Here is a 25,223-nt window from a genome sequence, read left to right as displayed (position 1 = left end):
TATATATATATTATATATATATATATGTTTACTTTCAGCCATAACAGTCTAAGTAAATATTGATTTAAAGGTTGTTTTTGTCACAGGGGACGCAGAAAACGATTTTCTAACTGACACATGCTATAATGTCCACTGTAAATAAAGCTCTTCTTGTCCTGACCTAACTCATCACGTTTCACAGGAGAAAAAAACGTCTATAAACATAACCCCAACAAGACAGTGCTGACAAAGCAACTTAAAAAAAAAAAAGGGAAGTGTAATGCAATGTTCTTTTCATGTCTGTTGTGCTCAGAGTGAACACACAATGCGTGTGTCTGTGTGTGTGTGATTGTTGCGTTTGTGCAGCCTTCCATTATTGATTATGTACTCACACGTGCTCTGCTGCAGCAGGGGCCAGTCCAACTAATCCCTTAAGAACAGAGGCAGAAATACTGGGCTTGACACAAAAGGCCCCAGACTGAGTGAGGGGCAGCTGCTCCCTCCCATCAGGCCCTGGGGTTCAGTCTATGGTTTCACCAGACCACTGACGAACAATAAGTCTGATCAGATACTGTCGGCCTTTTCTATGGAATGAATGTTGAATATTTAACCATGCGCATTTCAATATCTCCGTGTAAATGTCCTGCTGCAGTGAGACATGACAGCAGCTGGCATTTGGAGTGTTCACTGAAAACTACTGTGAAAAGAAGTGAAATTGTGAAGAGCAGTCTTAGACATTCAATGACAGAGAATGATTACAGAGATTTGTTCCAGGCCTTTTGTAAAAATTAACCAGTTTGTTAAACTGATTCACAGAAATATAGAAAATGTCAGCAGGAGTTTGGACTCTAGCTGAAATGTCACAACACACACACACACGCACATAACCTTGTATTTCTCATTGGCATAATGTATTCCAAATAGCTCCTTACCCTAACCTTAGCCATCGCAACTAAATGCCTCACCCTAATCCTTACCCTGACCTAAACCTAATTCTAACCCTAACCATAACCCAAACCCCAAACCCCAAAATCAAGTCTTAACTCAAACTCGATGGAAGTGGGTCAGAAAATGAGTACTGGCAAACATGTCCTTACTTTCCCTTACTTTCCCAAAATGTCCCCACCCCGTAAATTTAGACATGTTTGCGTCCTTGTAAGGACACTGCCTTGACTTCCATTATGTGGACAGTCTAACCAAAACCTTATCCCTAACCTTAACCATTAACGATCCATACCGAACCAGGATTGTGCAGTGGGCCACTCCCTGCCCTGTTGTCTCCTGTCTGTGTGGCTGTGAACCAGGGCGTGTCTTCATGTCTCCCCACCTCCTGGAGCTCTGGAGCTCTGGAGCCTTCCCACCTCCTGATCAGAGCACCTGCTTTACAATCATCTCCACAATATGAAGACCCTGACTCTGCACGCCATCTTTGTCCGATTCCCCACAGTCCACCTACTTCTGCCCTGGTTCAATCTCCCTTCCATGGATCCTCCCTGAAGACAACCTGCTTCCGGTTCAGCTCATTCAAGATTACCTCCCGCTCTTGAAACCTCTTGGAGTTTTATTGTGTTAATAAACACAATTGACTTTTTGGAACTGCTACTTCTACCTCTGTGTTTTGTGTCTGCAGACTGGGTCCAGTTTCTTGTTGCACTCACACCAGCTTTTGTCCCCATGAGGTCCACTGGTCCTGAGTGGCTCAATGTATATACTGGAAAAGGTCCCAAAGAGGTAACAAAAACGAGTACACACACACAGTATGTTCTCTCCTCCATATGTTCACAGTGCTATCGTTCTATACTTCCAGGCGCAGGTCACCCTATCCCACCTGTTTAATTATGCACACTAAGAAGGACCCCCATCTGAGGTTTGGGTCCTGGTGATGCTGCTCCTTGGTCTTACTGTTTATTCGCTGCTCCACAGTGAAGAGGCAGACAACACCTCCTTGTCTGTATCGTTTACTATTTTATATGAACATTTTTCATCATCAGGTATTATTTTGTGCTGTCACACTAAACTGTAAGTACTGTATGTGTTCAGGTTATGATTGCTGATTAATGATTATTGGTTTGAATGAAAAGTTATCTTGGTTTAAACATGTCAACTTTATTGAAAGATATATTAAATGTATAGATCAAAAATGTAATAACATAAATATGGCAATTAGACAAAGATTTTGAATTGGTGTTGCACTCCAGAGAGGGAAACCTATTCCTACTTTTAAATATAAAAATAGACTTAATTCTGACATTTGTATTTTGGACTGGTGACACTAGATGTTGACTGTTAGTATCTCACTAAGTCTGATTGAGATAGAGATAGGAAGCAGAAATGAGTTACAGACAAACAACAGACGAACCACCGGCAGTAACAGGCAAGGCAGTTTTATTTAAGCACATTCCATATACAAATAAGAGAATAAAAGGAGCAGAATAAAAGAGGTTAATAGATTAAAAAAGGAATGCAAATACAAATTTTTAAATAAGTAAAATGCACTAAATACAATACACAATTCATATATAAAAACATCACATTTGTTGTGAGCTTTCCTTCGTGATAGATTAGATGATTAAATAAGAAATGTATTATTTTCTATGGTAATATAAATTGTGCATAAAGCATTTACAGATTTACTTTAGTCAGAACATCGTAATTGTCAGTGTAGTATTCAAGCTATTGAATACCACACTGAGCTTGTGAAAAAAAATAATCCACTGAATCAGTCAGGTTACCTGAAGCAGGATATCAAGTCTCTCCAAACTGTACCACACTTTCTCCTGCTCTCTGTGGGGGCTACGCTACATTCACCGAAGTTCACCGACATTCACCAACATTCACTGCCGAGGGTCCAGTTTCACCACCTCTTGTTTGTGCTCCAAGTACTATGAGCTGTGGCCTCTGTTATTTATATTAACCCTATGTGCATGTGTGTGTGTGTGTGTGTGTGTGTGTGTGTGTGTGTGTGTGTGTGTGTGTGTGTGTGCGCGCTCTCCATTGGGGGTTCTCAGTCACTTAGAAGATTACCTCGGAGCGGTTTGATGCTGTGTGAGCTGTGTCACATTTCTCTGCCATGTGCAGTTGTTTGGTTTGTCTGGTCCCTGTTCATGTTGCTCTGTGTTGTCGTCATTTTGTGTCTTTTTCAGAAAGCTGAGCTCCTGCTGCTGTGAATTAGCAGAGTCAACATGGAGAACAGCAAGGTGACCAGTCATCAGTCAAGGGATCAAATTATAGGCTTCTTAAGGCAACTTAAGAAAATGGGTGTTTGACTCCCTTTATTAAAACTTTGAAAAATTGAAAATGAGCCATGGTTAATATTATTAGCTACATCTGTGCTTTTTCTTTTATGTAAGGTCAAAATGTTTGTTGTGAAAAAAGGTCTATGGCTAAAAATCAATACCTTCCCTATGGAGGGTGGAGTCGTCTTTGCCTCCATGTTCAAGAGGCCAAAAACATGTCTTGTGAGGCCACCTTGACTTTGTCCACCAAAATCTAATCAGTTAATCTGCGATTTTAAGTGAACATAATGCCACAGTTGAAAGGATTCTATCAAGGCATTCCTGAGATGTTGCGTTCACGAGACCAAAAAAGTGTTTCGTAAGGTCACAGTGACCTTGAACTTTGACCTTAGATCACCAAAATCTACTCAGTTCATCCTTGAATCAAACTGAACTGTAACAAATTTCAAGAAATTCTCTCCATGTGTTCTTGAGGAGAGATAACAAACAAACTAAAATAAAAAAAAATTAAAAACGTTAATTTTCATCAAACATAACAGCAAAGACTAGTAATATATAAGATGGTTTACTAAAATGAGCACTGTCACACCAAGTTTCCCCATATGTGCATATACTTTTTGGGTAAGTGGGAGCTCCTTTAAGCGTGACTCATACCTGCTGTGTGTGTGTCTGTGTGTGTGTGCGTGTGTGTGTGTCCAGCAGCCAGTGAAAGAGGTGCTGCCACTCCCTCGTCACCCTGCCCCCCCCCTTGCTCCCTCTTCTAAAGGCACCACCACCGGCTCCATCCAGCATGTACAGCTGGCCTCCTCAGGTGATTTCACTCATTGGCCTTTCAACGTGTACATTTAAAGAGGTTTTAGGAATGTGGTTTAAATTATTACATATTATTACACCATTCATTTATTTAGTCTTTGCATCATCATTTATACTGGAAACCAATTTTTTTCATGTTGTCTGTGTTTGTATTGATTATTTATGTCAAGCTACATTGACCAACAGAATTAATGTAACTGGAAGTGAACCAGCACCAACCACAATATTTTTGTATATTTTACACACAACTGGCACCATTTTGTTGCAAAGTAACAAAGAATATGGACATATTCTAAAAGACTAATAATTGACCTTTGAACATTACAGTGGTGACGTCGTTCAACCACCTGAAGCCTCCAGAGAGGGATCTGACCCTCATGTCTCATATGAAGTCTTTAAAGTCTCTGAAGCACGCTGGCTTCACGGCTGTCTTCACTGGACAAATGGTAACAAAAATATGAAAAAATAACAATAATTAGTAAAATGGTCTCCAAACTCTGACAAGTCTGAATGTTTTGTGCTGGGAATAAACTGATGCTGATTTGATTTTAAAATATATCACCAGTTATCTGGGCTTGACCTTTAGCCTGCTTTTGTTTGATGTTACGCTGTTTATACTCTCGAATGTGGCTCCAGACGCAGCTCACTCTCTGACTGTGTCTCACGTTGTTGAACGCCGACAGAGGCTTGACAGTGAGGAGGTTTTAGAGGCGGTGCCAATCGTTGATGTGATCCTGGCCGACATTGACTCTCTGGTGCCCACGTACGATGAAGCCGGCCGCCCCATAGCAGAGTGGAAACGACAGGTGATGGTGCGGCAGCTGCAGGTCAGGCTGCAGGACGATGAGGAACAAAGGAGACAGGTACTCTTCATCTGTAGCTTTGTACCTTATGCAGGGGCGGATCAAGAGCAAATTTTCATGGGGTGGCAAGAGGGTGGCGTGGGGACTTTTAAGTGGTGGTATAAACTTCGACTTCTATTTCTTGAGCTTGAGGTGGAATTTAACAAAATTCACACAGTGCACGCCCAGTTTAATACATGCAAATAGTTATTAAAAGGTTAAACTATTCCTTTAGAAAAAACCTCTCTGTTAAAATGTCTTCATCCCTCTAACAGGACACGACTAATGGCTACACAACAGAGGACGGCTGGAAGTATTCCGAGGCCCACAACGCAGTCCTGGGGCCTTTCGGGGAACTGCTGACTGAGGACGACCTGGTGTACCTGCAGCAGCAGATCGAGACTGTGTCCCTGCAGAAACACTGCCGGGCCTATGAGCTGGAGCTGACCCGGCTGACCGAGGAGCTGAGGGCCATTTTACCCGACCCCATTGTCAACATCTCCCTTAACACTGAGGTCCTACAACAGGTGGACGCAGAGAGCAAAATACACCTGACCTTGCCTGTGTGGTGCAGTCGTGTCTCCGAGATTGTTAAGAGCATGTCTCTGCTGGTGGCCAACCTGAGCCAAACCACAGAATATAGTGGTGAGAGGAGAATAATGGAAGGGATGATGGAAGGGCTGCAGGGCGTAAAAGATGGTTCAGGGATCGATGTGGGACAGGGATTCCTACAACAAGGCCAAGAGATGGTGCCAGCACACGTGGAGACCTCTGGTGGACGCAGGATACCTCATATAGGTATGGCGTCTGCTTTTAGCCATCGTTTAGAGGCCAACAGCTACAGCAGAGCGCGGAGAGAGAGGGTGGAGATGGAGATCCAACAGTCTGGGGTGTCGGTAAGAAACCTCAGATCCAACTTCGAAGGTCAGATTGGTGGCATTTATCCCTTCGCTGGCGTTGTGAGTGGATGCCACGGCGTGAAGAACCAGGCAGTGGTTGGGGCCACAGGAGGAAACGACGCCGATGGCAGAACGGGAATCAGCGGTGATTTAAATTATCACGATGCTCCTAAAAAAGTCGTACCTGTGATGGAGACTAGCAGCTTGAGGAAAGAGCGCATAGTGGTGCTGTTCCTGAGCCACTGGAAAAAATCTGCATACGCTATTTCAGTGAGGGCGGCGAGGCGGAGACACGAGCAGGAGGCGGAATCAGGTCGAGTGACAGCAGCGCCGCCCCAAAAGAAAATCACCTCCATGTTTCAGTTCTGCCAGCAACGAGGCGCCGTAGACAAGATTCTGAAAACCTGGAGGAGTAATTTCGAACTCAAGGAGGGGCCGAAGTCCTGTTCGTCCTCCTCTCGAGTAACCTACTCCCCAGAACAATTCCTACCCGATGTGGACGGCGTTGCGGTGAGCCACGACAGCTTGACCCTTGACCTCTTCATGCTGGGATACTTCCACATCTTAGAGCAAGAACTGTTCCCCGAGGAGAGGAAGATGAGGCATCTCCTCTGCTTCGAGGTCTTCGACCACGTCGGCGGTTTCCCCTGGGAGAAGGTGCGGGACTTCCACAAGGCAGTGTTACAGGAAATCCAGGCCGGGAGGCGACAGTGGAGCGACGGCTTCGAGGACATCAAAGTTCGCTACTTCGGGGAATCGAGAACTTGTTACCGTGCATCATCACCACCACCATCGTCATCATCATTGTTGCCAGATTGCAGACTAGTACCCAGAGTAATAGTTCAAACTGCTTCTCCAGACGAGTGCAGCAGCGACACACACGCTTCTTGTTTCAACAATGAAGACATTTGTAAATACATCGACCGCAGCTTTGCTTTCTGGAAGGAGAAGGAGGCCGAGCTGTTTGATTTTGAACATCGGTCTTGATATTTCTTCACTAAATGATGTCATCTAGCTGTGCTTATTTTTGGGGGACTGGTGGGATCTGAATAAAGTGAAGTTGATCGTTGTACTATTGCTACAAACTCAGGTAGCTACGTCACACTCCAGTCATTACACACAAACATCTCTGACTCATAGAGATGGAAAGATATGGGTGTTTACCAAGCAGAGACGGTCTAATGACAGACTCCATTCAGTGGCATTATGGGAACTGTAGGATCCAGGATTTCAAAAAAATTCGCAAATTGAAGAAATCTCTACCCCTGCCCCATTGACGTTCACCATTAATTCAACAATAAAGAATTTCTAGAATTATTTATGCAGCTTGAAGGAAGAAGACTATTTATTGATTAATCTGATAGTAATCAATTAATCTTTTTAATTCAAATAATGAAAAATGCTCCAGAATGTGCTTCGCTCGCACTTGATTTTACAGCGCACTGATAAGACATAAAAAGACATAATTTAAATCAAATTACATAAAACTAGAATTAATATGTCATTTATTAGACAGGGAACAAACACAGTTGTACTCTAATAACATGTAACAAGCCGTACTTTATATTGTAATAGACATAACAAGAAATAAAACACTTTAATTCTGCTGTAATTAGAAACCGCATTATGCCATTTTAGACATAAAATACAATATTCTTAGACACTATTACTCTAAATATAAACCTTGCTAATTCAAATAGCTTTTTCTCAAACCCAAGTATATTCAGTTTACAATAATATACGACAAAGAAAAGCTGGAATCGTTGGATTAATTTGCTGTCATTTGACAAGTTAAATGACTATTTTAGTTCCTTTTACCATGTTGGACATTTTCCAACAATGCATTATATTTAGTAAGATATATATTTTAAGAAAGAGGTTTAATAATAATAATAGTTGTCAAATCAAAAATGGAGTAAAACATCAGTTATCTCCGAAGTGTGGTGATGAAAGCTTATTAGTAGAAAATGCAAATATCCCAGAATCCCCACCAACCGTTATTTGCCTTAATATGACTCTTTATTAGCTCATATCCCATCTATGAAACTCATATCGTTTGGGGTCCAATAGAAAGGTGAGGGACAGAAATAGGTGAGGTCGCGCAGGCGCACAAGCGGCCCGAGGCTGACAGGAGGATGCTGAGCTGCATTCCCATCATTCTGTGAGGAGAGGAGGATCCCACAAGCGGAGGAGACGCGGAGCCACAAGAACACACTCACCTAAGGAACCATCCGAGTCGAGCTCTCTTATCTGCCACCATGTCAGCTGGAGGAGATTTGGGGAACCCCCTGAGGAAATTTAAACTGGTGTTTCTGGGCGAGCAGAGCGGTGAGTCAGGGGCTCGGGGGTGGTTTTTGTTTTTGGGTGGTCCGTCCTCCTCTACAACGCCAAACATGCGCATCGTATATGTTTGCAGGCCATGCATGCGATCGAGTTGATTTCTGAAAGTTTCTGGGTGGATGCAGAGGAGTTGCAGGCCGGCTCCTGGCGCTCCCGACGCCCATGTTGTCGCTCCTGGCACAAGATGTGACTGGAGAAAATTTGATTAACCAAGGAAGGGGGGGAAAAAACCCAGCAAAGAATAATAAAAAAAACAAAAAAACGCAGGCACCTTCACTAGATTGCAGATGGATTAAATGCGACGCGATGATTCAAAAAATAAAAACCGTGCGTAAAATCCTTGAGGAATATGTCGCAAATTGTGATGTTTCGCATCATAGCAGGGCGATGTGGTGTTTTGATGGTGCTGCAGTGACCGACAAATACGCACAGCCTGTCTCCACATAACAGCTTTTTTCCACTTCCATCGCTTATTCCTGACACCAGCAATCCTTTATCACGTCTCACGCTGCAGTGTGTCGTGTTTTTATTCCAGCATTAGTGTTGTTTTTTTTAGAGAGAAGATCATAAACAGTCCCCATGTGTCAGTACGGGACACACCCAAAGCTGCCGGGCGATGTCGGTAGCATCTCCAAACCACAGCCTGCACTTCGCTCCCATGAATAATCGAACAGGGGCTAAAAACGGGCTTTGACAGCGCCACAGCTCTGTTTGCTTTATATTCTATATAATCTGTATATTGTGGCTGGATGTGTCTGTGTGTGCGGTTCGGTGTGATGGCACATATTCGGAGGCGCTGATCGATAGTGGTTGAATACGTGTTCAGACGTCAGATATCCAGAGTGGCAGCACAGGGGCTGGTGTCTCAATAAAATACAGCAGAATAAACATGACCAGGCGTTAATGTGATAGCAGCTTCATTGAGGTTGTGTGTGTTACATTAAGGATGCTTCAATGTGTGTGTGTGTGTGTGTGTGTGTGTCGACTAAAAGCCTCCATGTGTGTTTGTGTGGCCTGTATGCTGCAATGTTTCTGTCCATGGTGCTGAATCGAGGCCTGGCCACTGCCCCACTGCTGGCTGGCTTCAAAACTATATACTGCTGCCTGCATATATGGAGGATCCTATATTAGGAGTGGTGCTGTACACACTCATCACCTAGACCTGATGTAAAATGGTGCTAAAGACGGTGCTGGGTGGGATGTAAATAAAAATGGAGCCGAGTATGGGCTCACCTTGATCCTCGGAGGAGGCCCCGTCTGGTTTTGACAGAACTGAATGTCTGAAATCTTCATGCGTTTTGTATCCCTCTGGTCATTTTTACCTCCTTTACAGCTCATGTCCCTAGTCTTTTCCCAGTAACATCATTATCCTCACTATTAATTTGTTCCTTATTGGATTAATAGTAAGGGCCATTTATGGATCTTTTTTTGACATTGTAAAAATGTTTAGAGCTGCAGCTCCCAAGTCCTTTCATTATTGATGAGTCCCATGAATATTCTTGTGATTAAATCGATTGTTTCTGCCCCGTAGGATGTCTGAAAATGAAATGCCTGTGAGGTGACATCTTTAAATTGCTTGTTCTGTCAGGCGAACAGCGTAAAAAACCACCAAGATCTCACATATAAGAAAAGAAAACAGGAAAAATGCCCACATTCGAGAAGCTGGAACATGGGGGATGTTTGGTATTCATGCTTTAGAAATGACGTTAATGATTCGTCGATTATCAAAACAGTTGCAGATTAAGTTAATTTAAATCCATATCTACATCTCTCTATATCCGAGATGCTATTTAATCACATTTTATCTTTTTGATTATTCTGTAGAATTTACTCAGGAAATTGTTTATCAATGGTTTTACACCCTTGACTAAAATAATAATCAACCTGTGTGTGCTCTGTTCTAGTGGGGAAAACATCTCTCATCACTAGATTCATGTACGACAGTTTCGACAACACGTATCAGGTAAGATTTGGACCAGATCCAGAATTTAAAATGTATTTAGAAGAATTGAATGCGTCATATGATGACATGTGTGGTTAATTACTTTATTTAAGAAGTGATGGTTCTTTGCATTTATCTTCTCTAAATATTTTATAAAGTGTAATGATTTGTATGTCCTCAAATATTTGAATAAAGGTAATTGAGTTGACTACTGACAGGACAGGTCTACATTATGTGAAGCTTTTTATATAATAATAATGATTAATGAGTAATGCTTCATTGATATGCAAATTATACGTCTATAATCTGGGTCCATGTAAAATTGTTCGTTTGCGTGTCCTAGTTTGAATGTTTGAGCAATATTAGACGACTAAAAAAGAAATGGAGATTACTCATTCTCTTGCCTTTCTCAGAAGTTAGGTAGATAAGTCTGAATGATTGAGCCCCGAAGGCAATGCAAATGAAATTAGTTTTTCAGTCTAATTTGATTTCAGAGCTTATTTGCTTCTTGTATTTTCCTTTTTATTTAACAACCTTCACTCTGCTGGGAACAGCAGAGGGGACAGGGAGACGTATCGCTCCTAAAGTCTGTTTTTTTACTGATGATGATTCTTTTCTCCCCCACAGGCGACCATCGGAATCGACTTCCTATCAAAGACGATGTACCTGGAGGACCGAACAGTAGGACGCCTTGATTGTCATTGAAAACTCACATGAAGTTACACATATATATACATGCAGATGGATCAATGTAGTTGTAGTTGTAGTCAGTCGACATGCTAAGTAAGAAATAGCCCAGTTTCCACCCTGTTTTGACTAATCCTTGATTTGATTTGCTTAATCACTGCTTTCTTCACACACTAACATGATTATCCTAAATTTATTTCTGGTAGTAATAGCTAGAAATAACCTTTGGTGCTGCTTTGGCTTTTTCTAGTCCTCAGAAGTCAAAGCCTTTTCCATGGATCATCCAGGCTACTTTAGCTGGTATTAATACGTTCTCTTTGTCAGGATATTATGTTCTGTCAGCCTGCACACAAGCTGATACTGGCTTATCCCTTTAGATGTGCACTTACAAGGCTTTGACATCTCTATAGTATACACAGTATACGTAGTATGATGTTGAATCAGCTGCTGAAGGTGTGTGTTTCCGTGTGTGTGTGTGTGTGGATGCAGGTAAGGCTCCAACTGTGGGATACAGCTGGACAGGAACGTTTCAGGAGCCTCATCCCGAGCTACATACGAGACTCTACAGTAGCTGTGGTCGTCTATGACATCACAAGTGAGCAGAAACCTACCTGCCCTTGTGTAAACATGCATTGTACTGTGATGTGTGTTTTAATCTGTTTATAATCGATCTAATATTTACAGAAATCTCTGTCTGTCTGTATGTGGAATGGTTATCTGGAGAGCCCTTCACCTTATCAGCGTCACACTCGGCATGTGTGTTGTTAAGGGCCCAATGAAGGGCAGTGTTGAATGTGGTGCGATTTGAACACGTGATACGTTCAATATTTCTGAACTCATAAGCGTGAGTGACGTCGATCACGATAACAACACGTTCACAACAACAAGTGCTTGTCCAGTTCAGTGTTCGAGCTTGACTGGACTTTGAATAAACAGGTAAACAGCTCCTTGTGCAGCAGCGGTGGTGCAGCTTCAGGGTTCAGAGTCCTGAAGCCGGTCGTTACTTGCTGCGGGTCCAATATGAATATGTCCAACTGAATATAAATTAAACGTCTGGTGTCCACAGATGTGAACTCCTTCCAGCAGACCTGCAAATGGATCGATGATGTCAGGACAGAGAGAGGAAGTGATGTCATCATCATGCTTGTCGGCAACAAAACAGATCTGGAAGAGAAGAGGTGAACGTGACACTTAGTTACAGTAAATGTACTCTTTGATGTGGAGATTTTTTAACCTGAGAAGAAAGTGTGTCGTTAAAAGCAACATGTCAGTCTTGAATAATTACCCTTCATCATCGTGATGCTGAGTCTGGCCTGATTTCTTTACTGCAGGCAAATCACGATTGAGGAAGGCGAGCAGAGAGCCAAAGAGCTGAACGTCATGTTCATCGAGACCAGTGCCAAAACAGGCTGCAATGTCAAACAGGTGACGCCGGCAGTTTCGCCATATTTCACAGCATTTTGGGCTTCAGTTGCTCTCTGATCCTCTGCTATCTCTCTGAGCGCCTCCAAGGTGACTGAGGCAACGTGGATTGATAAGCGTAAATATGCGTAACAATGATTGGAGTGTGGACTGTGTGCACATTCAACCCCGGGGCCGACCGAGCAATGCAAGCTCCCCAAAACAGTGCTGGCATCTAACTAAATACATTTACTCAAGTAGTTGTACTTAAGTATTTATATCCATATTTCTGCTCCACACTTCTGAGAAAAATATTGTACTTCATCCTCTGCTACATTTTTCTGACAGCTGTTATCTGAATTTGACATATAAAAGACTAGATGCATATATACAATACAATGCATGGATATAGATAAAACTACTTGACAAAATACAAGTTAAAATGAGACATTATTGCACCTGCAATAACAGTCATATCAAATATATAATGATATAACACTTTACATTTCTGCATTTATTACTTGTACTTGGATGTTCTTGTACTTGAAGTACATTTTGTACATACTTCAATTTAAGTAACACATTCAATGCAAGAGTGTGGAAGTAATGTACATAAAATGCTAAAACATACATTTTCACTTAAAATTAAGAGAAATCAACCAATATCCCACAATAACGTAGTACAGAAACATTTTTTTAAAATGCTGTTAATGCAGGACATGTTTATAAAAAAATCTAATGTCATTTTTAAACTTGTTGTCCTCTTGCTTGCTCTCTCTCTTTTTCTTCTTTCCTCTTCTCCTCCTCCTCCTCCTCCTCTTCCTTCCCACTAGCTGTTTCGTCGGGTTGCAGCAGCCCTACCTGGAATGGAAAGCTTGGACGATGCAAATCCTGAAGGCAGTATCCTTTACAGCCGCTGTGAGTCTGACGCTGTGCTGAGAGCCAAACAGCTGATTTTTAATCTCTTAGTGGTGGCTGGCACTATTACAAACAGAACGGCCCAGCCTACTGTCTACTGAGGCACGGGCCATTAAATCTTTTTTTATGCTTAGTAGAGGAGAAACGCACCGCGCCAGGAAGACAGTGTGGATGCACAGGTGTAGCACCACATTGTGGCTGTATAGGAAATGACATATTCTCTGGGTGACGGAGGATTGCGAGGGACTGACTGAAAAGAGAAATACTGATTCAATACATTTAAATTAATTCATGAAAAATAACTAATCTAAATCTGAATTTCTGACACCGATGATATTTCCCATTTGGTTAGAAGAATTACAAATAAGAATGCACCATCACTTACAGGTACATCAACGTTTTTGTACCTGGTGACTGCCTCCAATACGTAACCCAGTACAAGTAGCTAATATAGGCTGTGAATCTGACATTGTTTGTATTATGCTGTTCCTGTTCTTCTCAATCTGCCAATATTTCCTGCATGCAATATACCCATTTCATTTTCTCACCACCTGACTTTTCCTTAACCGGACAATTCCCAGTGATCGACATCAAGCTGGACAAACCGGCAGAGCCTAGCGTCCCCGAGGGCGGGTGCTCATGTTAATGTAGAGCTGCTATCGGACAGCTCCCTTCACACCATAGGCTTGTTGTGTTGCTTACTACTGGTTAGCTTCCAGTTGACTTCTCTAATTGGATATAGGATCCGGGCCTTGTATCTGATTGGACAAATCAAATGTTATCTCTCAGTCTTGTTCAGTTGTAAAATATTGTATACTTTGTCAATATGTAAGTGACTGGCGGAGAAAAGGGAAGAAAAAAAAAACATTGACATGAAAATGAACAAAATACAGTTTTGGAAAAACGGAAAAGGGAGAAAAATGGAACAACCAACGGAGTTCTTTTCGCTGTTATGTTTTGTATTTTTTATATATAAAAGGGAAAGCACCAAAAATGATGCCTAAACATAGAAGGAGAAATAGTGGTGGCCGAACACGTCTGAATGTCTGCAGCACGCATGCACGCTGATCTGATCTTTGACCTTTGGCCTGCCCTCCAGGGTCTCTGCACTCTGGACGGAGGTTGACTATCTTAGAATGTTTTATAGCATCTCTCTATAGCATCTCATGACAAAAACGTATCTCATTTGATATTCCCACAAGAGTCAACTTCCAGTAGGTTCACCTAACAGTAGCTGTGAAAATGTGGCACTCTATCTCTCTATGGGTTTAACTTTTTTAGAACAAACTGTACCGTGGTTAAAAAAAAAAAAAGAAGTAATAAAAAGACAACTTACTATCACAACTCCCCCCCTCCCTCGAACCACTTCTCTCCTTCGCCTCCTTTCCCTCCCTTTGTCCCTTTTGTCCCTTTATCTCTCCCTCCAGCCTCCCCATCCCTCCATCCTGGTAATACACATATAACGATCCACTGTAATGCACTGCACTGTATATAATAATGTAATATGTATGTTGTGAACGTCCCTCTGTAGAAGTGGTCCTTGTTCACCAGTATGAATAATGTAATAATGTTTAACGATTAATAAATTACAAATTAAAGGGCTTCACTCTCCTAACCATTAACATTTACCTGGTAGCAACATGGTCTGCTCTATTGAATGCTAGCTTGATGTTACATGTGGATAATACAGGGATTATATCATTTTTATCATCTACAGAATGTGATTCAAGGGGTCAGGGTTTGGTACGATTGTATCAGGTTTATGTCTTTGTAATAAGACATTAATAGAAAATTGATTTGCCTCTGTAGAAAGCATTAAAATATTTAGCAAATTCTATGTGCATTCTATAGTGCACACTTTCGCTTGAAAGAGCTGAGTCTCAATCTAAAAAATGACATATTAGAGAAATATTACAAGTTAAATAGAAATAGAAAGAAAAGCCACGTGAAGGCTAAAACTGAGCAGCATCTAACAGCTGATGAAAAGCTTTAGTTAACACTTAAATATTACAACTTGCCTTTTCAAGCTACATTTTCCAGCTTTATTAAACTGAGAGTTATATTAATCTCATCAAGGAAGAGAAGATGAGTTGTTCCCAAACTATTGAAGTCCTAACTGGTGTAAGAATTCAAACTAATTGCGGATGGGTTTAAGTGATATCTAAATAAGAGCAGAGCGGTGTTCAAGTATGTTTCTTATTTAAATGCTTATGCTCAAGAAATGGAGCTGACAAATGTCGAAAGACGAGTGCTACCAACCTTAGCTTGGTTGGGTTACTTTCATTCTATTTTCTTGCAAATGGCTCTTTGATTAGCAGAAGTTCCGTAACGAACCCCTTTATGAGGGAATATTGCAAAGTCATAATGATACTAATCTTGACTCCATGCAGTGAGTCAGTGTCTGAGAACCTGACAGTTCAGGGGAAGTTGCAATGGAAAGAACCTTTTAAGAAAAAAAACTGTCACCAATGCGTCAGGTGGCTGAGACGTAGCTCTCCTGATGAAAGAGGACAGGTATTCCCCTCAACTGATCGCACCTCATCTGATCCCCTGAGGGTTCAACAGGCGGACGGAGGCAGTTAGTGCTGTTGCTTGACAGATGAAGTCCACAGAGATGAGCAGTCGAGGAGGTGAAACATTCATTGTGGAGTATCTGGAAATCTCAGCCAGTCAGTAAACAGCCCTGTACTATTCTGGTAATGTCATTTGTATGGATATGAATGTGCTGGTACGCATGTAACGGGGAAAATAAAGACTATAAAACTATATTCAAAGCAGAAATGCAAGGTTACATGAGGTTACAAAAGGTTGTCTTGAACACAAAGAATTCAGCATATCCCACGAATGAAGACATCGTACAATGCTTCCTTCCCTGACTAGGACACACCCCTTTATAGCCAATCTACGACTTGTACGGTCTCTCAGGTCTGGGTCACTTTGCATCTCATTGACACACCAAGCAGATCATGTCCAGAGTGGAGGCTTTCAGGGACACGAACCTTCGCTCATTACTGAGGGAGTCACGCACCGACATTGCCATGGCCGTGGACGACCCTTTCCCTCTTGTCTATGGTTTGGCAGACAAAAACATCATCACTGACCAAATGCTCAAGGTAAGGCATAGAAAAATGGAAACACCACCATTATACATTGGAAACATGAGAATTTGTATTGGTATATACGAGCGACAATATCCCAAATATCCCAGGAATATTTGACTTTCCTCACAGTATCTCTTTCTGTTTGTGTGGATCTGCAGGACACGTTAGAGAAGGAAAGTAGGGAGGGGATCCACAAGGCCATGTACTCGCTCCTGTCCTGGGTCCTGGAACAGAGAAGATCTACCATCCAGGCCTTCTGGAGAAATATGAGCAAGGACTACAACCTGGACAGCTACAGCAAGCTGCAGACACTGCTCTCTAACCTGCACTCCAGTACGTGGTGTTCAGGAAAGCTCACTAATGAAAATGCTTGGCATAAAAATGCTGCTGATATTCTTTTTTCTATCCGTGTTATTTGTTCCAAATTCTGTGAGCACAGAGGAACGGGGTTCTACCCATTATATAATTCATCAATAATATATTTCTGTGCATACTCTTATATTTAAATACATTTTCAGTTAAGTCGGTCATCGATAAATGGTATTTTCGTGAAGTAAGTAATGAACGTTTGATTCTTTAAATCTTGAAGGTTGTTGTGTTTTTTATACTGTTCCATTAGTCATGATTACTATCTCAATGTGGCACAGACGCAGTGCGGAAACAGCAGCTTTTAGGTCAGACAAGTTTAGTCTTTAATCTCCTTCATCTTCATCGCTGATTATATCTGACAGAACGAGACGCTGCAGGTTCCAGAGGTGAGAAGAGATCCCCGAGATGTGACAAAACTCCTCACGTGAAGAAGAGGAGCCATGACGATAGAGAGACCGGCTCCAGCAAGATTTCACACTATCATGCAAAGACAAGCGACGGTCCAGGTTATTTCCCATCCTACACCTGTCTCTCTATTCCAACAATATAACACTGCAGCCCATTGTACTTCCAGATTAGGACAAGGAGAGAAAAGAAGGAAAATCCTCAGGACGATTTGTTATTTCTGTTGGTCAATAAGAATGAATTTTAACATTCAGTAAAAATGAATCTTGTGTTTTTCTGATTTTTTTTCTCCAGGGGGTAAAGTAAAGTTATACAGAGTGAAGAATGAAGCTCCAGCACCTCAGCTAACATCTGGAAATAGTAATTACCTCCACCAAGAAAGTTATGTTTTCATCTTCATCGTTTGTGTTAGTTAGCAGGATTATGCAAAAACTACTCAACTGATTTTGGATCAGTGGGCGGATCCAGGAGTCTTTTTCACATTCCTTAACATAGCGATATAGGGCTTTTTTTGTTGTTGTTGACATTTTCATTAAATCAGTATAATTCCTGGATCTTTGTGTAAAAAATCAGGCATATTTAGGGGACTGATATTCATCAGTTTGTGCAATTTGGTGCAGATCCAAATAAAAAAAGGGATCTAGTGAATTAAGATGTCGTTTCACAAGGGAACTGTTGGACCTTGACGCTCTACTGAATGCCATTTTAGTTTAAAATTAAGTGTAGTCAAAGAAAATATATTTAGAAACATTTATTTCATGCTACAGATACATGTAACCAAACTTGTGCCACAGGTGTGCAGGTTGTGTCCTCCTCAGTCCAGGGAGGAGTCACCCTCTCCTCCTCCTCTTCCTCCTCCTCTTCCTCCACTGAGCTGTCAGTCAGCCATGAAGCCAGAGAAAAGATCCACATCAAGCAGGTGTTTGGCTCGGACGGTAAGCCATGAGAGGAAAATCTTTATTTCAATCTTTTCCAAATATTGATATAACTGTCTTGCATCATCGGGACAGCAATAATACACAATATACATTTGTGTGTTAAACAGCATCAAAAATAATTGACTACAATGACATTTTGTTCAACAGGGACCAGAAAGTGCATTAAAGAGGACACCAGTGCAGAGCTCAAGTTCAAGGCTGCTAAGAGCACATTTCACCACAAGGGGGGGACAACCACAGGCATGAAGGTAAAGGTGGTAAAGGGCCTCCCTCCACTCACCTGGCTTTTCATCTGTTTGCCTGATGTGTGTCTTGTATGTTCTGTGTGCGTGTGTCTTTAGGTTCATTACAATGACGATGAGTGTGCAGTGTGTAAGGACGGAGGGGAGCTGCTCTGTTGTGATGGTTGTCCTCGAGCGTTACATCTGACCTGCCTCGACCCTCCACTCACAACCATACCAAGGTTCAGATCCCTCAAATCTACCTGTGTCTTTTATTCAACATATCAGCATGTGGCTGTATTTTCAAAGATGCCTTTTTTTTTTTTTTAAGTCCTTGCTCTGAAAAAGTTGCATTGTTTTAATCTGCAGTGGCAGCTGGCAGTGTGAGCAGTGCCGTGGAGTGAAAAGAGAGAAAGACCAACTTACTTTACAAGTAAGGTCCTGACAGACAAATATTAGTTGACAAAGGCTGTAAGTAGGTATTTAGTCAAAGTATTTAGTCAAATAGCCCGGAGCTAAGAGTGTGTGGTGAGTAATGTCTCTCTGGTGCACTTTGGTTCAGAGTTCCAAGAAGTTGAAGGAATCTGAGGCGCTAAAGGAGATGTAAAGTTAAAAAGCCTAATATCTCATGGAAACTTCAATCATATCAACAGTAAAAACATGCCAACCTGTTTCAGGCCTACATGGGGCAAGCACAAAATGGCCGTCCTTAGGCTGAGGTCGTTGTTCCGACTTTGGTGTGTTTGTGTGTTTTGAAGTCGGAATGTGGAGAAAACATGGTTGCTGTAAAGCAAATGTTTTTATTTATGTGTTTCGAGTGTTTAAAATACGCCTTGATACCTCTTTCCAATATTTGCATTTTATCGCAGGTCAAAGAAAAAGGATCAGTGACAAAAAGCTTCTATTTAGAGCTGATTGTAAAATGATACTAATCGATAAATAAAGTGTTGACATCAGTAACTCGGGGACTCGGGTATCAAAACTTTTGCCAACTTTCTGAACTGTTGTTCTGATTTGAGGCGGCGGTCACGAGAATGTTCCCAGGCGGGAACTGATATTTCTGGTTAGTCTGACGCAGGCAAAAAAACAATGATTACATGCACAACATCTCAGGGCATCTGAATATTAAGATACCCAATACATAGGGGGAAAAAACAGCAGTAAAAGGATCTGCTGCCTGAGTAAACAATAAAAGAAAAGGGAAGAAATCAAGTTCCCCTTTTAAACCTGGTTATTGTGCAGCTTTCAATGTTCGTATACGGAACGATTCTCGGAGCCTTTCTCTTTATATCGAGGCCTCTACAAAGTTTATGACTGATATCTTTAGTGTACTACATTTACCATGGTTAGCAGCTCCTCTTCCCTTTCCTCAGTTTTATTTACATAGCCCCAAATTACAAAGTTCCCATGACTTGACAATACACATTAATCTCTTTATTGGGGTTTAAGAAACAATAATACTCAGCATTTTCTAACACCGACCAATGTGTAAATATTTTGTATTTCAGGCTGTCGTGGCTCAGCCTCAGCAGACAAACACCAACACCTTCATAGATGCCTCCTTCTTCTCCTCCCTGTCGTCCTCCTCCCTCACAAGTGTCACAGCTTCTGTGAATGGACCCGCTGCCAGAAACCAGGTACAGACCTGATGATGGTCTGCTTGTTGCAGTCTTTATTTTACTTTCACGTTTTGTTCACAACTCATTCAGCATTTTGTCATTTCTGTCACAAAATAGTCTGGATGTATAAAAATGTGTTGTCCTCAGTGCTCAGGTCTGGACAGCGTGAGGGAGGTGTGTGGCCTGTGCCGTCTCGGAGGAGACCTGACTCAGTGCCTCCAGTGTTTGGGGCGTTTCCACGTGCACTGCCTCTTCTCAAAGTGAGACGTCCACTCATCTCTTATTTAAAAAGCTTTGAAAGAAATGACTCAAGATGGAGCAACTTTAGAGGATGACAGCAACAAATACTAATCCCAGCATCATTGTGCACGTCATAACCCTGTCGATTATTAAGGGCGTGTGCCGCAGCAGGGTATTCTACAATGTACATATGTGTGAAAGCTGAAATCCATATAACGCTCTCTTCTACCACCATTTATCCTACCCTCTGTGTGGCATGTTTTGTTCTTTTATCCGTGATCAACTGTTAATCACAAACTCAAATCTCTTCAGCACTGTGAACTACAAATTGAAATCATTGGACAGTATAAGTATATTATACGTATAATATTGCATGAAGAGCAGTAAAGTGAAGAGTAATCAGTTTAGGTTGCCATATGAAAGGGCCTTAAGCTCTTCCTCTGTAATCCTCCTGTGTGTTTGAAATTACATATTGATTGACAGTAACATTAGACACCACAGAGAACAGTCTGAGACACTCCCTGTGTGTGTGCGTGTGTGCTCCTGTAATTAAATCTTTGTGAGGACCAGTTTAAGCATAGACCCTACAGAGTGAGGACATTTTGACCGGTCCTCACTTTTTCAATGGGCTGTTTGAGGGTTAAGACTTGGTTTTAAGGGGTAAAATTAGGTTTAGGGTAAGGTTAGGGTAAGGGGCTAGCGAATACATTGTGTCAATGAGTGTCTTCACAAAGATAGAAGTACAAACGTTTGTGTGTGTTCGCCAGAGGGAGATCCATCTGCTCGTCCTGCTCGTCCTGCTCCAGACCCTGGGGCAGCTCTGCAGAAAAAGAGGCTGAACCCAGAGGCTCACAGGTTGGTCTGCACATGTGTACACAAAGGGTGAGCTTGAAGAGTCTGGTGTCTGTGCAGAAAGTATATATAAACCTTCACTGCATCATCCGAACATGTCAGAGTGTAACCTGAGTAATCTCTCCTATCCCTGTGTGTGTGTGTGTGTGTGTGTGTGTGTGTGTGTGTGTGTGTGTGTGTGTGTGTGTGTGTGTGTGTGTGTGTGTGTGTGTGTGTGTGTCCAGCTCACCCCAGCGGTTCAAAACACACTCAGTCATGATCAGATCACCTCTGCCCCGGAGCCCATCCTCCATACGGCCGAACTGGACTCCATCCTGGGAGATGTGAGTAGGGGCTCGGTTACACATGAACGCAAAACACGTAGACAAGATACGAATGTGATCATGCATGTCAGAGATGGCTGCTGCACTTCTTACCACCCGGAGCCCTGAGGACCGAACAATAAGTGGCAGGGGGTGCTGTCATGAAGTTGTTTTGTGTTGATCCAAAGCGTGTGTTGCGCAGATGTCAGACGTTAAGTGTATTGCTGTTTTATGTAATGTAATAATGTGTGTTTCTTAGCCCCGATGAACTGACTCTTAAGACAAACCTTGAGGCTGGTAAAGATCCTTGCTGTATGATGTCATTGTTTTTAATGACATCACACACACATTAATCAAATGATGGATCTATGTGCTGGGACTGATCCTGCTGTCTCCGCCGCCCCCCCCCACTGATCTTTGTGTCTCAGCAGGGATCCATGGACGGCATCTTGCAGTGGGCTTTTCACAACATCTCCCGGCCTCTTCCAGACTCACAAGGGTGTTACCAGTGACAGGCGGACATGTGATCACACCTGCACCAATGAGCTCTCACCGTCTGAAGTTATATTGCAAATCAACATCGATGGAGCATAAAGAACTGATTTAAAATAAGGCTACACAAGGAAAATATCAAATCATTACTCCTTTTTTAAGCTCCAGATTTGTCAAGAGTAAGTACTAAGATATTTGTAACTGCAGTTATTATGTGTTTCACAGTGTTTTCCTCTGAGATAAACCATTGTGTCTTGGGATGTGTGATGAATGGTCGGATTAACCAGTTACAGGATGTTAACATTAAAGCCACTGAAACCAGCTCTGCCGAAATGACACTTAATTTATGGGACTGTATAAAATGTACACACAGGTTTATTTAGGGATATGCAGCATTTATAAACTCAAGCACCTAACACTAGATTTTGACATGAGGTCCACCACAAAAGAAGAACTACCTCCGCCAAGGCCCTATACAGTCTCTCATTGAATGAGTTCCTGGAAAATCAGGGGAAATTAAGAAAAATGCCCCATCTTGCATTATAAAATAAAGTGAATCCATACCAAAGTTTGACAGGTGCTTTCCTGACCCAAACCACATCCTTCCACCAAGTTTTGTGATAATCCGTCCAGTCGTTTTTTTGCGTAATCACACTTAAAATGATGTAGCAAATGAACGATGTAGAAAATGTACTTAACATAATTTCATTAGGAATATTCACCTTGTCAGATATTGATAAACTGAAGCTTTTAAACTAGATTTTGACACAAGGGGCCACCACAAAACATGACTTCAAAATTAACGAGTAACAAAAAGCTTGATCTCATATTGTGGTAAAGTGATACCAGTATGTATTTAAACAAAAACCTGTGAACCTGTGAACCCGGAGCCTTGAAGGCCCCTGAAGATCTGTCTGTTTCACCTGGGTCATAATCCTTGATGTAACCCATTTATCTACTTTTTAGCTTAAACATCGTCTCGGAATAAAAGGACATTGCAAAAGTCGAGCAATATTTTTCTAACAATGAAATAAATACACTTTGAATTTGTCATTGCTCCACAAGTGTGACTGTGCATTTTTGGTTTTTCATCTTTGTTTTCATGTGAGTGAGACTGTGTGTATACTCAGGGAAAACAGTGTTGGAGAGGATAGAAGACTTAATCCCATATCAAACGCCTGAAGACAGACAAGAACAGTGTCTCACGACAGCAAATAAACACACACACATGTACAGTGTTTGATAAAAAAAAGGACAATGCAAACCTCCACACGTGCACAAAGACAGTTTGTTTCTCTGTGCGGGTCTGCAGGAGAATTCACATTCACACGTTCCACCAGATGGTTTCAATACAATGAAGTATGCACACGGAGAAATGCCTCTGTTTAACAGGAATTCCTTGAAAACTATCACTGAGATGAGGAATGTTGTTTTTGTCATGGGATTCAAGAGTTTGAGCAGAGCTGCCAGAGGGATGGAGCTCAGCCAGGCAGTGTGCACATTTTTCTCCCCTCGGTATTTGGTTGCCATGGATCCCAGCTCCTACAGGCCCAAAACAGAGGGATGAGAAACATTCTGGTTCCAGTGTGTGTGTGTGTGTGTTTATATGTGGATGTGTGTATCTGTTTATTGACCAGTCCACTTCTTAATGATTGAGGAATCGTCCTGCATACTCGAGGGCTCTGTGTCCGTTCAATGAAACATGACCAGCCCCATCAGAGACAACAGTTTACTGTGCATCCTGAGAGAAGAAAAATCAAAGACAGTTTAACGCAATGAGATTAATGGAGCATTAACAGAGCAGGTGTACATAGCAGCAAGTGAGCACTGTTAATCTCCGTTCTGGCTGAGGGGGAAGATTTCTGCATAAAAAAGTCTGCTCACATTGTTTCCTCAACTGTGCAGGATCCTCGACTCCTGCATTACTCTTTCAATAACAGACTTTTCTTCTGTTTCTAGTTGCATACCACACAAGAGACCACATGGAAAAGATGATAAATTACTCCAAGATCCCACTCTGCTTTGACAAAAAAAGAAAGAGAGAAAAACAAACCACTTCTCACCACTAGGTGGCACAGATCCGTGAATGATGCAATTGTTAAGCATTGTATTGAAGCTTGAGTCTCAAGAAGTATTGCAAAAATAATAAGAGGAAGTATAATTGGGAATTACCCAGATTGCATCAGAGCAAAAAAAGTGTCACAACTATTTCCCACACAAATACGTTGTGTGACAAGGCTGAGGAAAATGTGTTTGTGTGTAAATCATCTGGTGCTGGTAAAAGAGTTCAACATGTTTACTCGAGTACTACACTTGAGGGCAGTTTTAGGTACATGCACTTGAGTATTTCCATTTAAGCTACTTTATACATCTATGTCATTACATTGCAGATTAAAATGACATTATATAGACAGTATAGAAATGACTTTAAAAATGATCAAGTTGGCATCGGCATGTGCGATCTAAATTTCTAGACTGTATATAAAGATGGACGACGCGTCTCCAGGGATGAAGCTAAAATACCCTGGATACAAACGCTGCCATCTTGTGCTTCTGGAGCCACAGTCTGTGCATTTGGGGGATGGAGCGATATTCTGCCAACGCACCTTCTCGACCAATCACGAATCAATCTCAGCTGTCAATCATGACGTTTCACCACGTTTTCATAGCAACAAATAATTAGAAAATGAAAAATGAACATACTTACACATCAGTGCGATAAGAACTAGCAAAAAAATGATTTAATGTGTACTTTGATTTTTCAGTTGGTTCCGTATCCCATTCATCAACATGCACTGTAGGAGGCAGAATTTACTGCAGCCAGCCACCAGGGGCCTATCAAGATGCTTTGGCTTCACTTTTAGGGAGCAGTCATGTCATCCATTTTTATATACAGTCTATATTCTTGACCTGTAAAGTTTCTGTTATTTAAATTTATTTTGAAAGGGTGAGTATCTCTAAGATAACAGTTTTTGGTCAGTGCATGAGAGTTACCAATAATAAAAGTAACACACTGTATATGTGTAGTTTTCTGTGTCAGTCAGTGATTGTGGAATCACAAGGTTAAATTCCTCAAACATTCACACACATCCTGTTCTGTTACGATTCTATTGGTCACATGCCTGGAATTCTTGGAAAAAATATGATAGGTGAAATTCCCACGCTTTGGGCATCCTCTCCTTTCTGGCACTTCATATCCATGGGGCAGTTCTCCACTTTGTCTTCCAGCTGGGCTTCTGATGGGCTGAGGGTTTCCAGAAGAGGTGAAGCCAGCATGACTTCCAGTCAGGACCACTCACTCTCTCTTCAGACTTTTGTTGCTGGCAGGAAATTGCGAGGGGCCCTGCATTGTTTGGGGAGACGTTCCAGAGCAGAAGGTTTTACTTCTTTTAACCGCTGAGTAATGACAGCACATGGCACTGACACAAAGATTGGACACTGTTTCCACCGATAAAGCAAGATTTTTATTTGTTTTTATTACAGGGATGATGCCCTGCTGAAGCTTTAATGGATAAAATCACATGTAGTTCTTGCACACCAGGCTGTCTAACTGGTTTTTAAACAGGTAGATTACAGGTGCAGTTGCATGTGGCACATACATGTACACAGACCCAGAGGAGAGATGGG

General features: G+C 41.8%; 3 protein-coding genes across 3 annotated transcripts; all 3 read left to right on the top strand.

The window, feature by feature from the left end:
* Window positions 1–3,161: 3,161 nt before the first annotated feature.
* espnlb (espin like b) lies at window positions 3,162–6,756 on the top strand. Its single transcript, XM_047341858.1, has 6 exons — window positions 3,162–3,176; window positions 3,915–4,026; window positions 4,356–4,474; window positions 4,712–4,891; window positions 5,146–5,509; window positions 5,651–6,756. The coding sequence occupies exons 1-6, from the start codon at window positions 3,162–3,164 to the stop codon at window positions 6,754–6,756; spliced, it is 1,896 nt and encodes a 631-aa protein (XP_047197814.1).
* A 1,131-nt stretch (window positions 6,757–7,887) lies between these two features.
* Window positions 7,888–14,659, top strand: rab6bb (RAB6B, member RAS oncogene family b). The gene is made up of 8 exons (XM_035171580.1): window positions 7,888–8,097; window positions 10,014–10,072; window positions 10,679–10,732; window positions 11,228–11,333; window positions 11,805–11,916; window positions 12,070–12,163; window positions 12,973–13,039; window positions 13,639–14,659. The coding sequence occupies exons 1-8, from the start codon at window positions 8,028–8,030 to the stop codon at window positions 13,701–13,703; spliced, it is 627 nt and encodes a 208-aa protein (XP_035027471.1). The 5' UTR covers window positions 7,888–8,027; the 3' UTR covers window positions 13,704–14,659.
* Window positions 14,660–16,023: 1,364 nt separating this feature from the next.
* aire (autoimmune regulator) lies at window positions 16,024–22,756 on the top strand. The gene is made up of 13 exons (XM_035171579.2): window positions 16,024–16,170; window positions 16,317–16,491; window positions 16,890–17,033; window positions 17,227–17,292; window positions 17,727–17,867; window positions 18,018–18,118; window positions 18,212–18,333; window positions 18,461–18,524; window positions 19,600–19,728; window positions 19,858–19,970; window positions 20,718–20,805; window positions 21,027–21,125; window positions 21,533–22,756. Exons 1-13 carry the CDS (start codon window positions 16,024–16,026, stop codon window positions 21,614–21,616), a joined length of 1,473 nt encoding a protein of 490 aa, XP_035027470.1. The 3' UTR covers window positions 21,617–22,756.
* Window positions 22,757–25,223: the final 2,467 nt, after the last annotated feature.

Source organism: Hippoglossus stenolepis, chromosome 11, assembly GCF_022539355.2.
Source record: "Hippoglossus stenolepis isolate QCI-W04-F060 chromosome 11, HSTE1.2, whole genome shotgun sequence".
Lineage (NCBI taxonomy): Eukaryota > Metazoa > Chordata > Actinopteri > Pleuronectiformes > Pleuronectidae > Hippoglossus > Hippoglossus stenolepis.
Note: the sequence above shows the minus strand (reverse complement) of the source record. Positions and strands in the feature narration are given on the sequence as shown.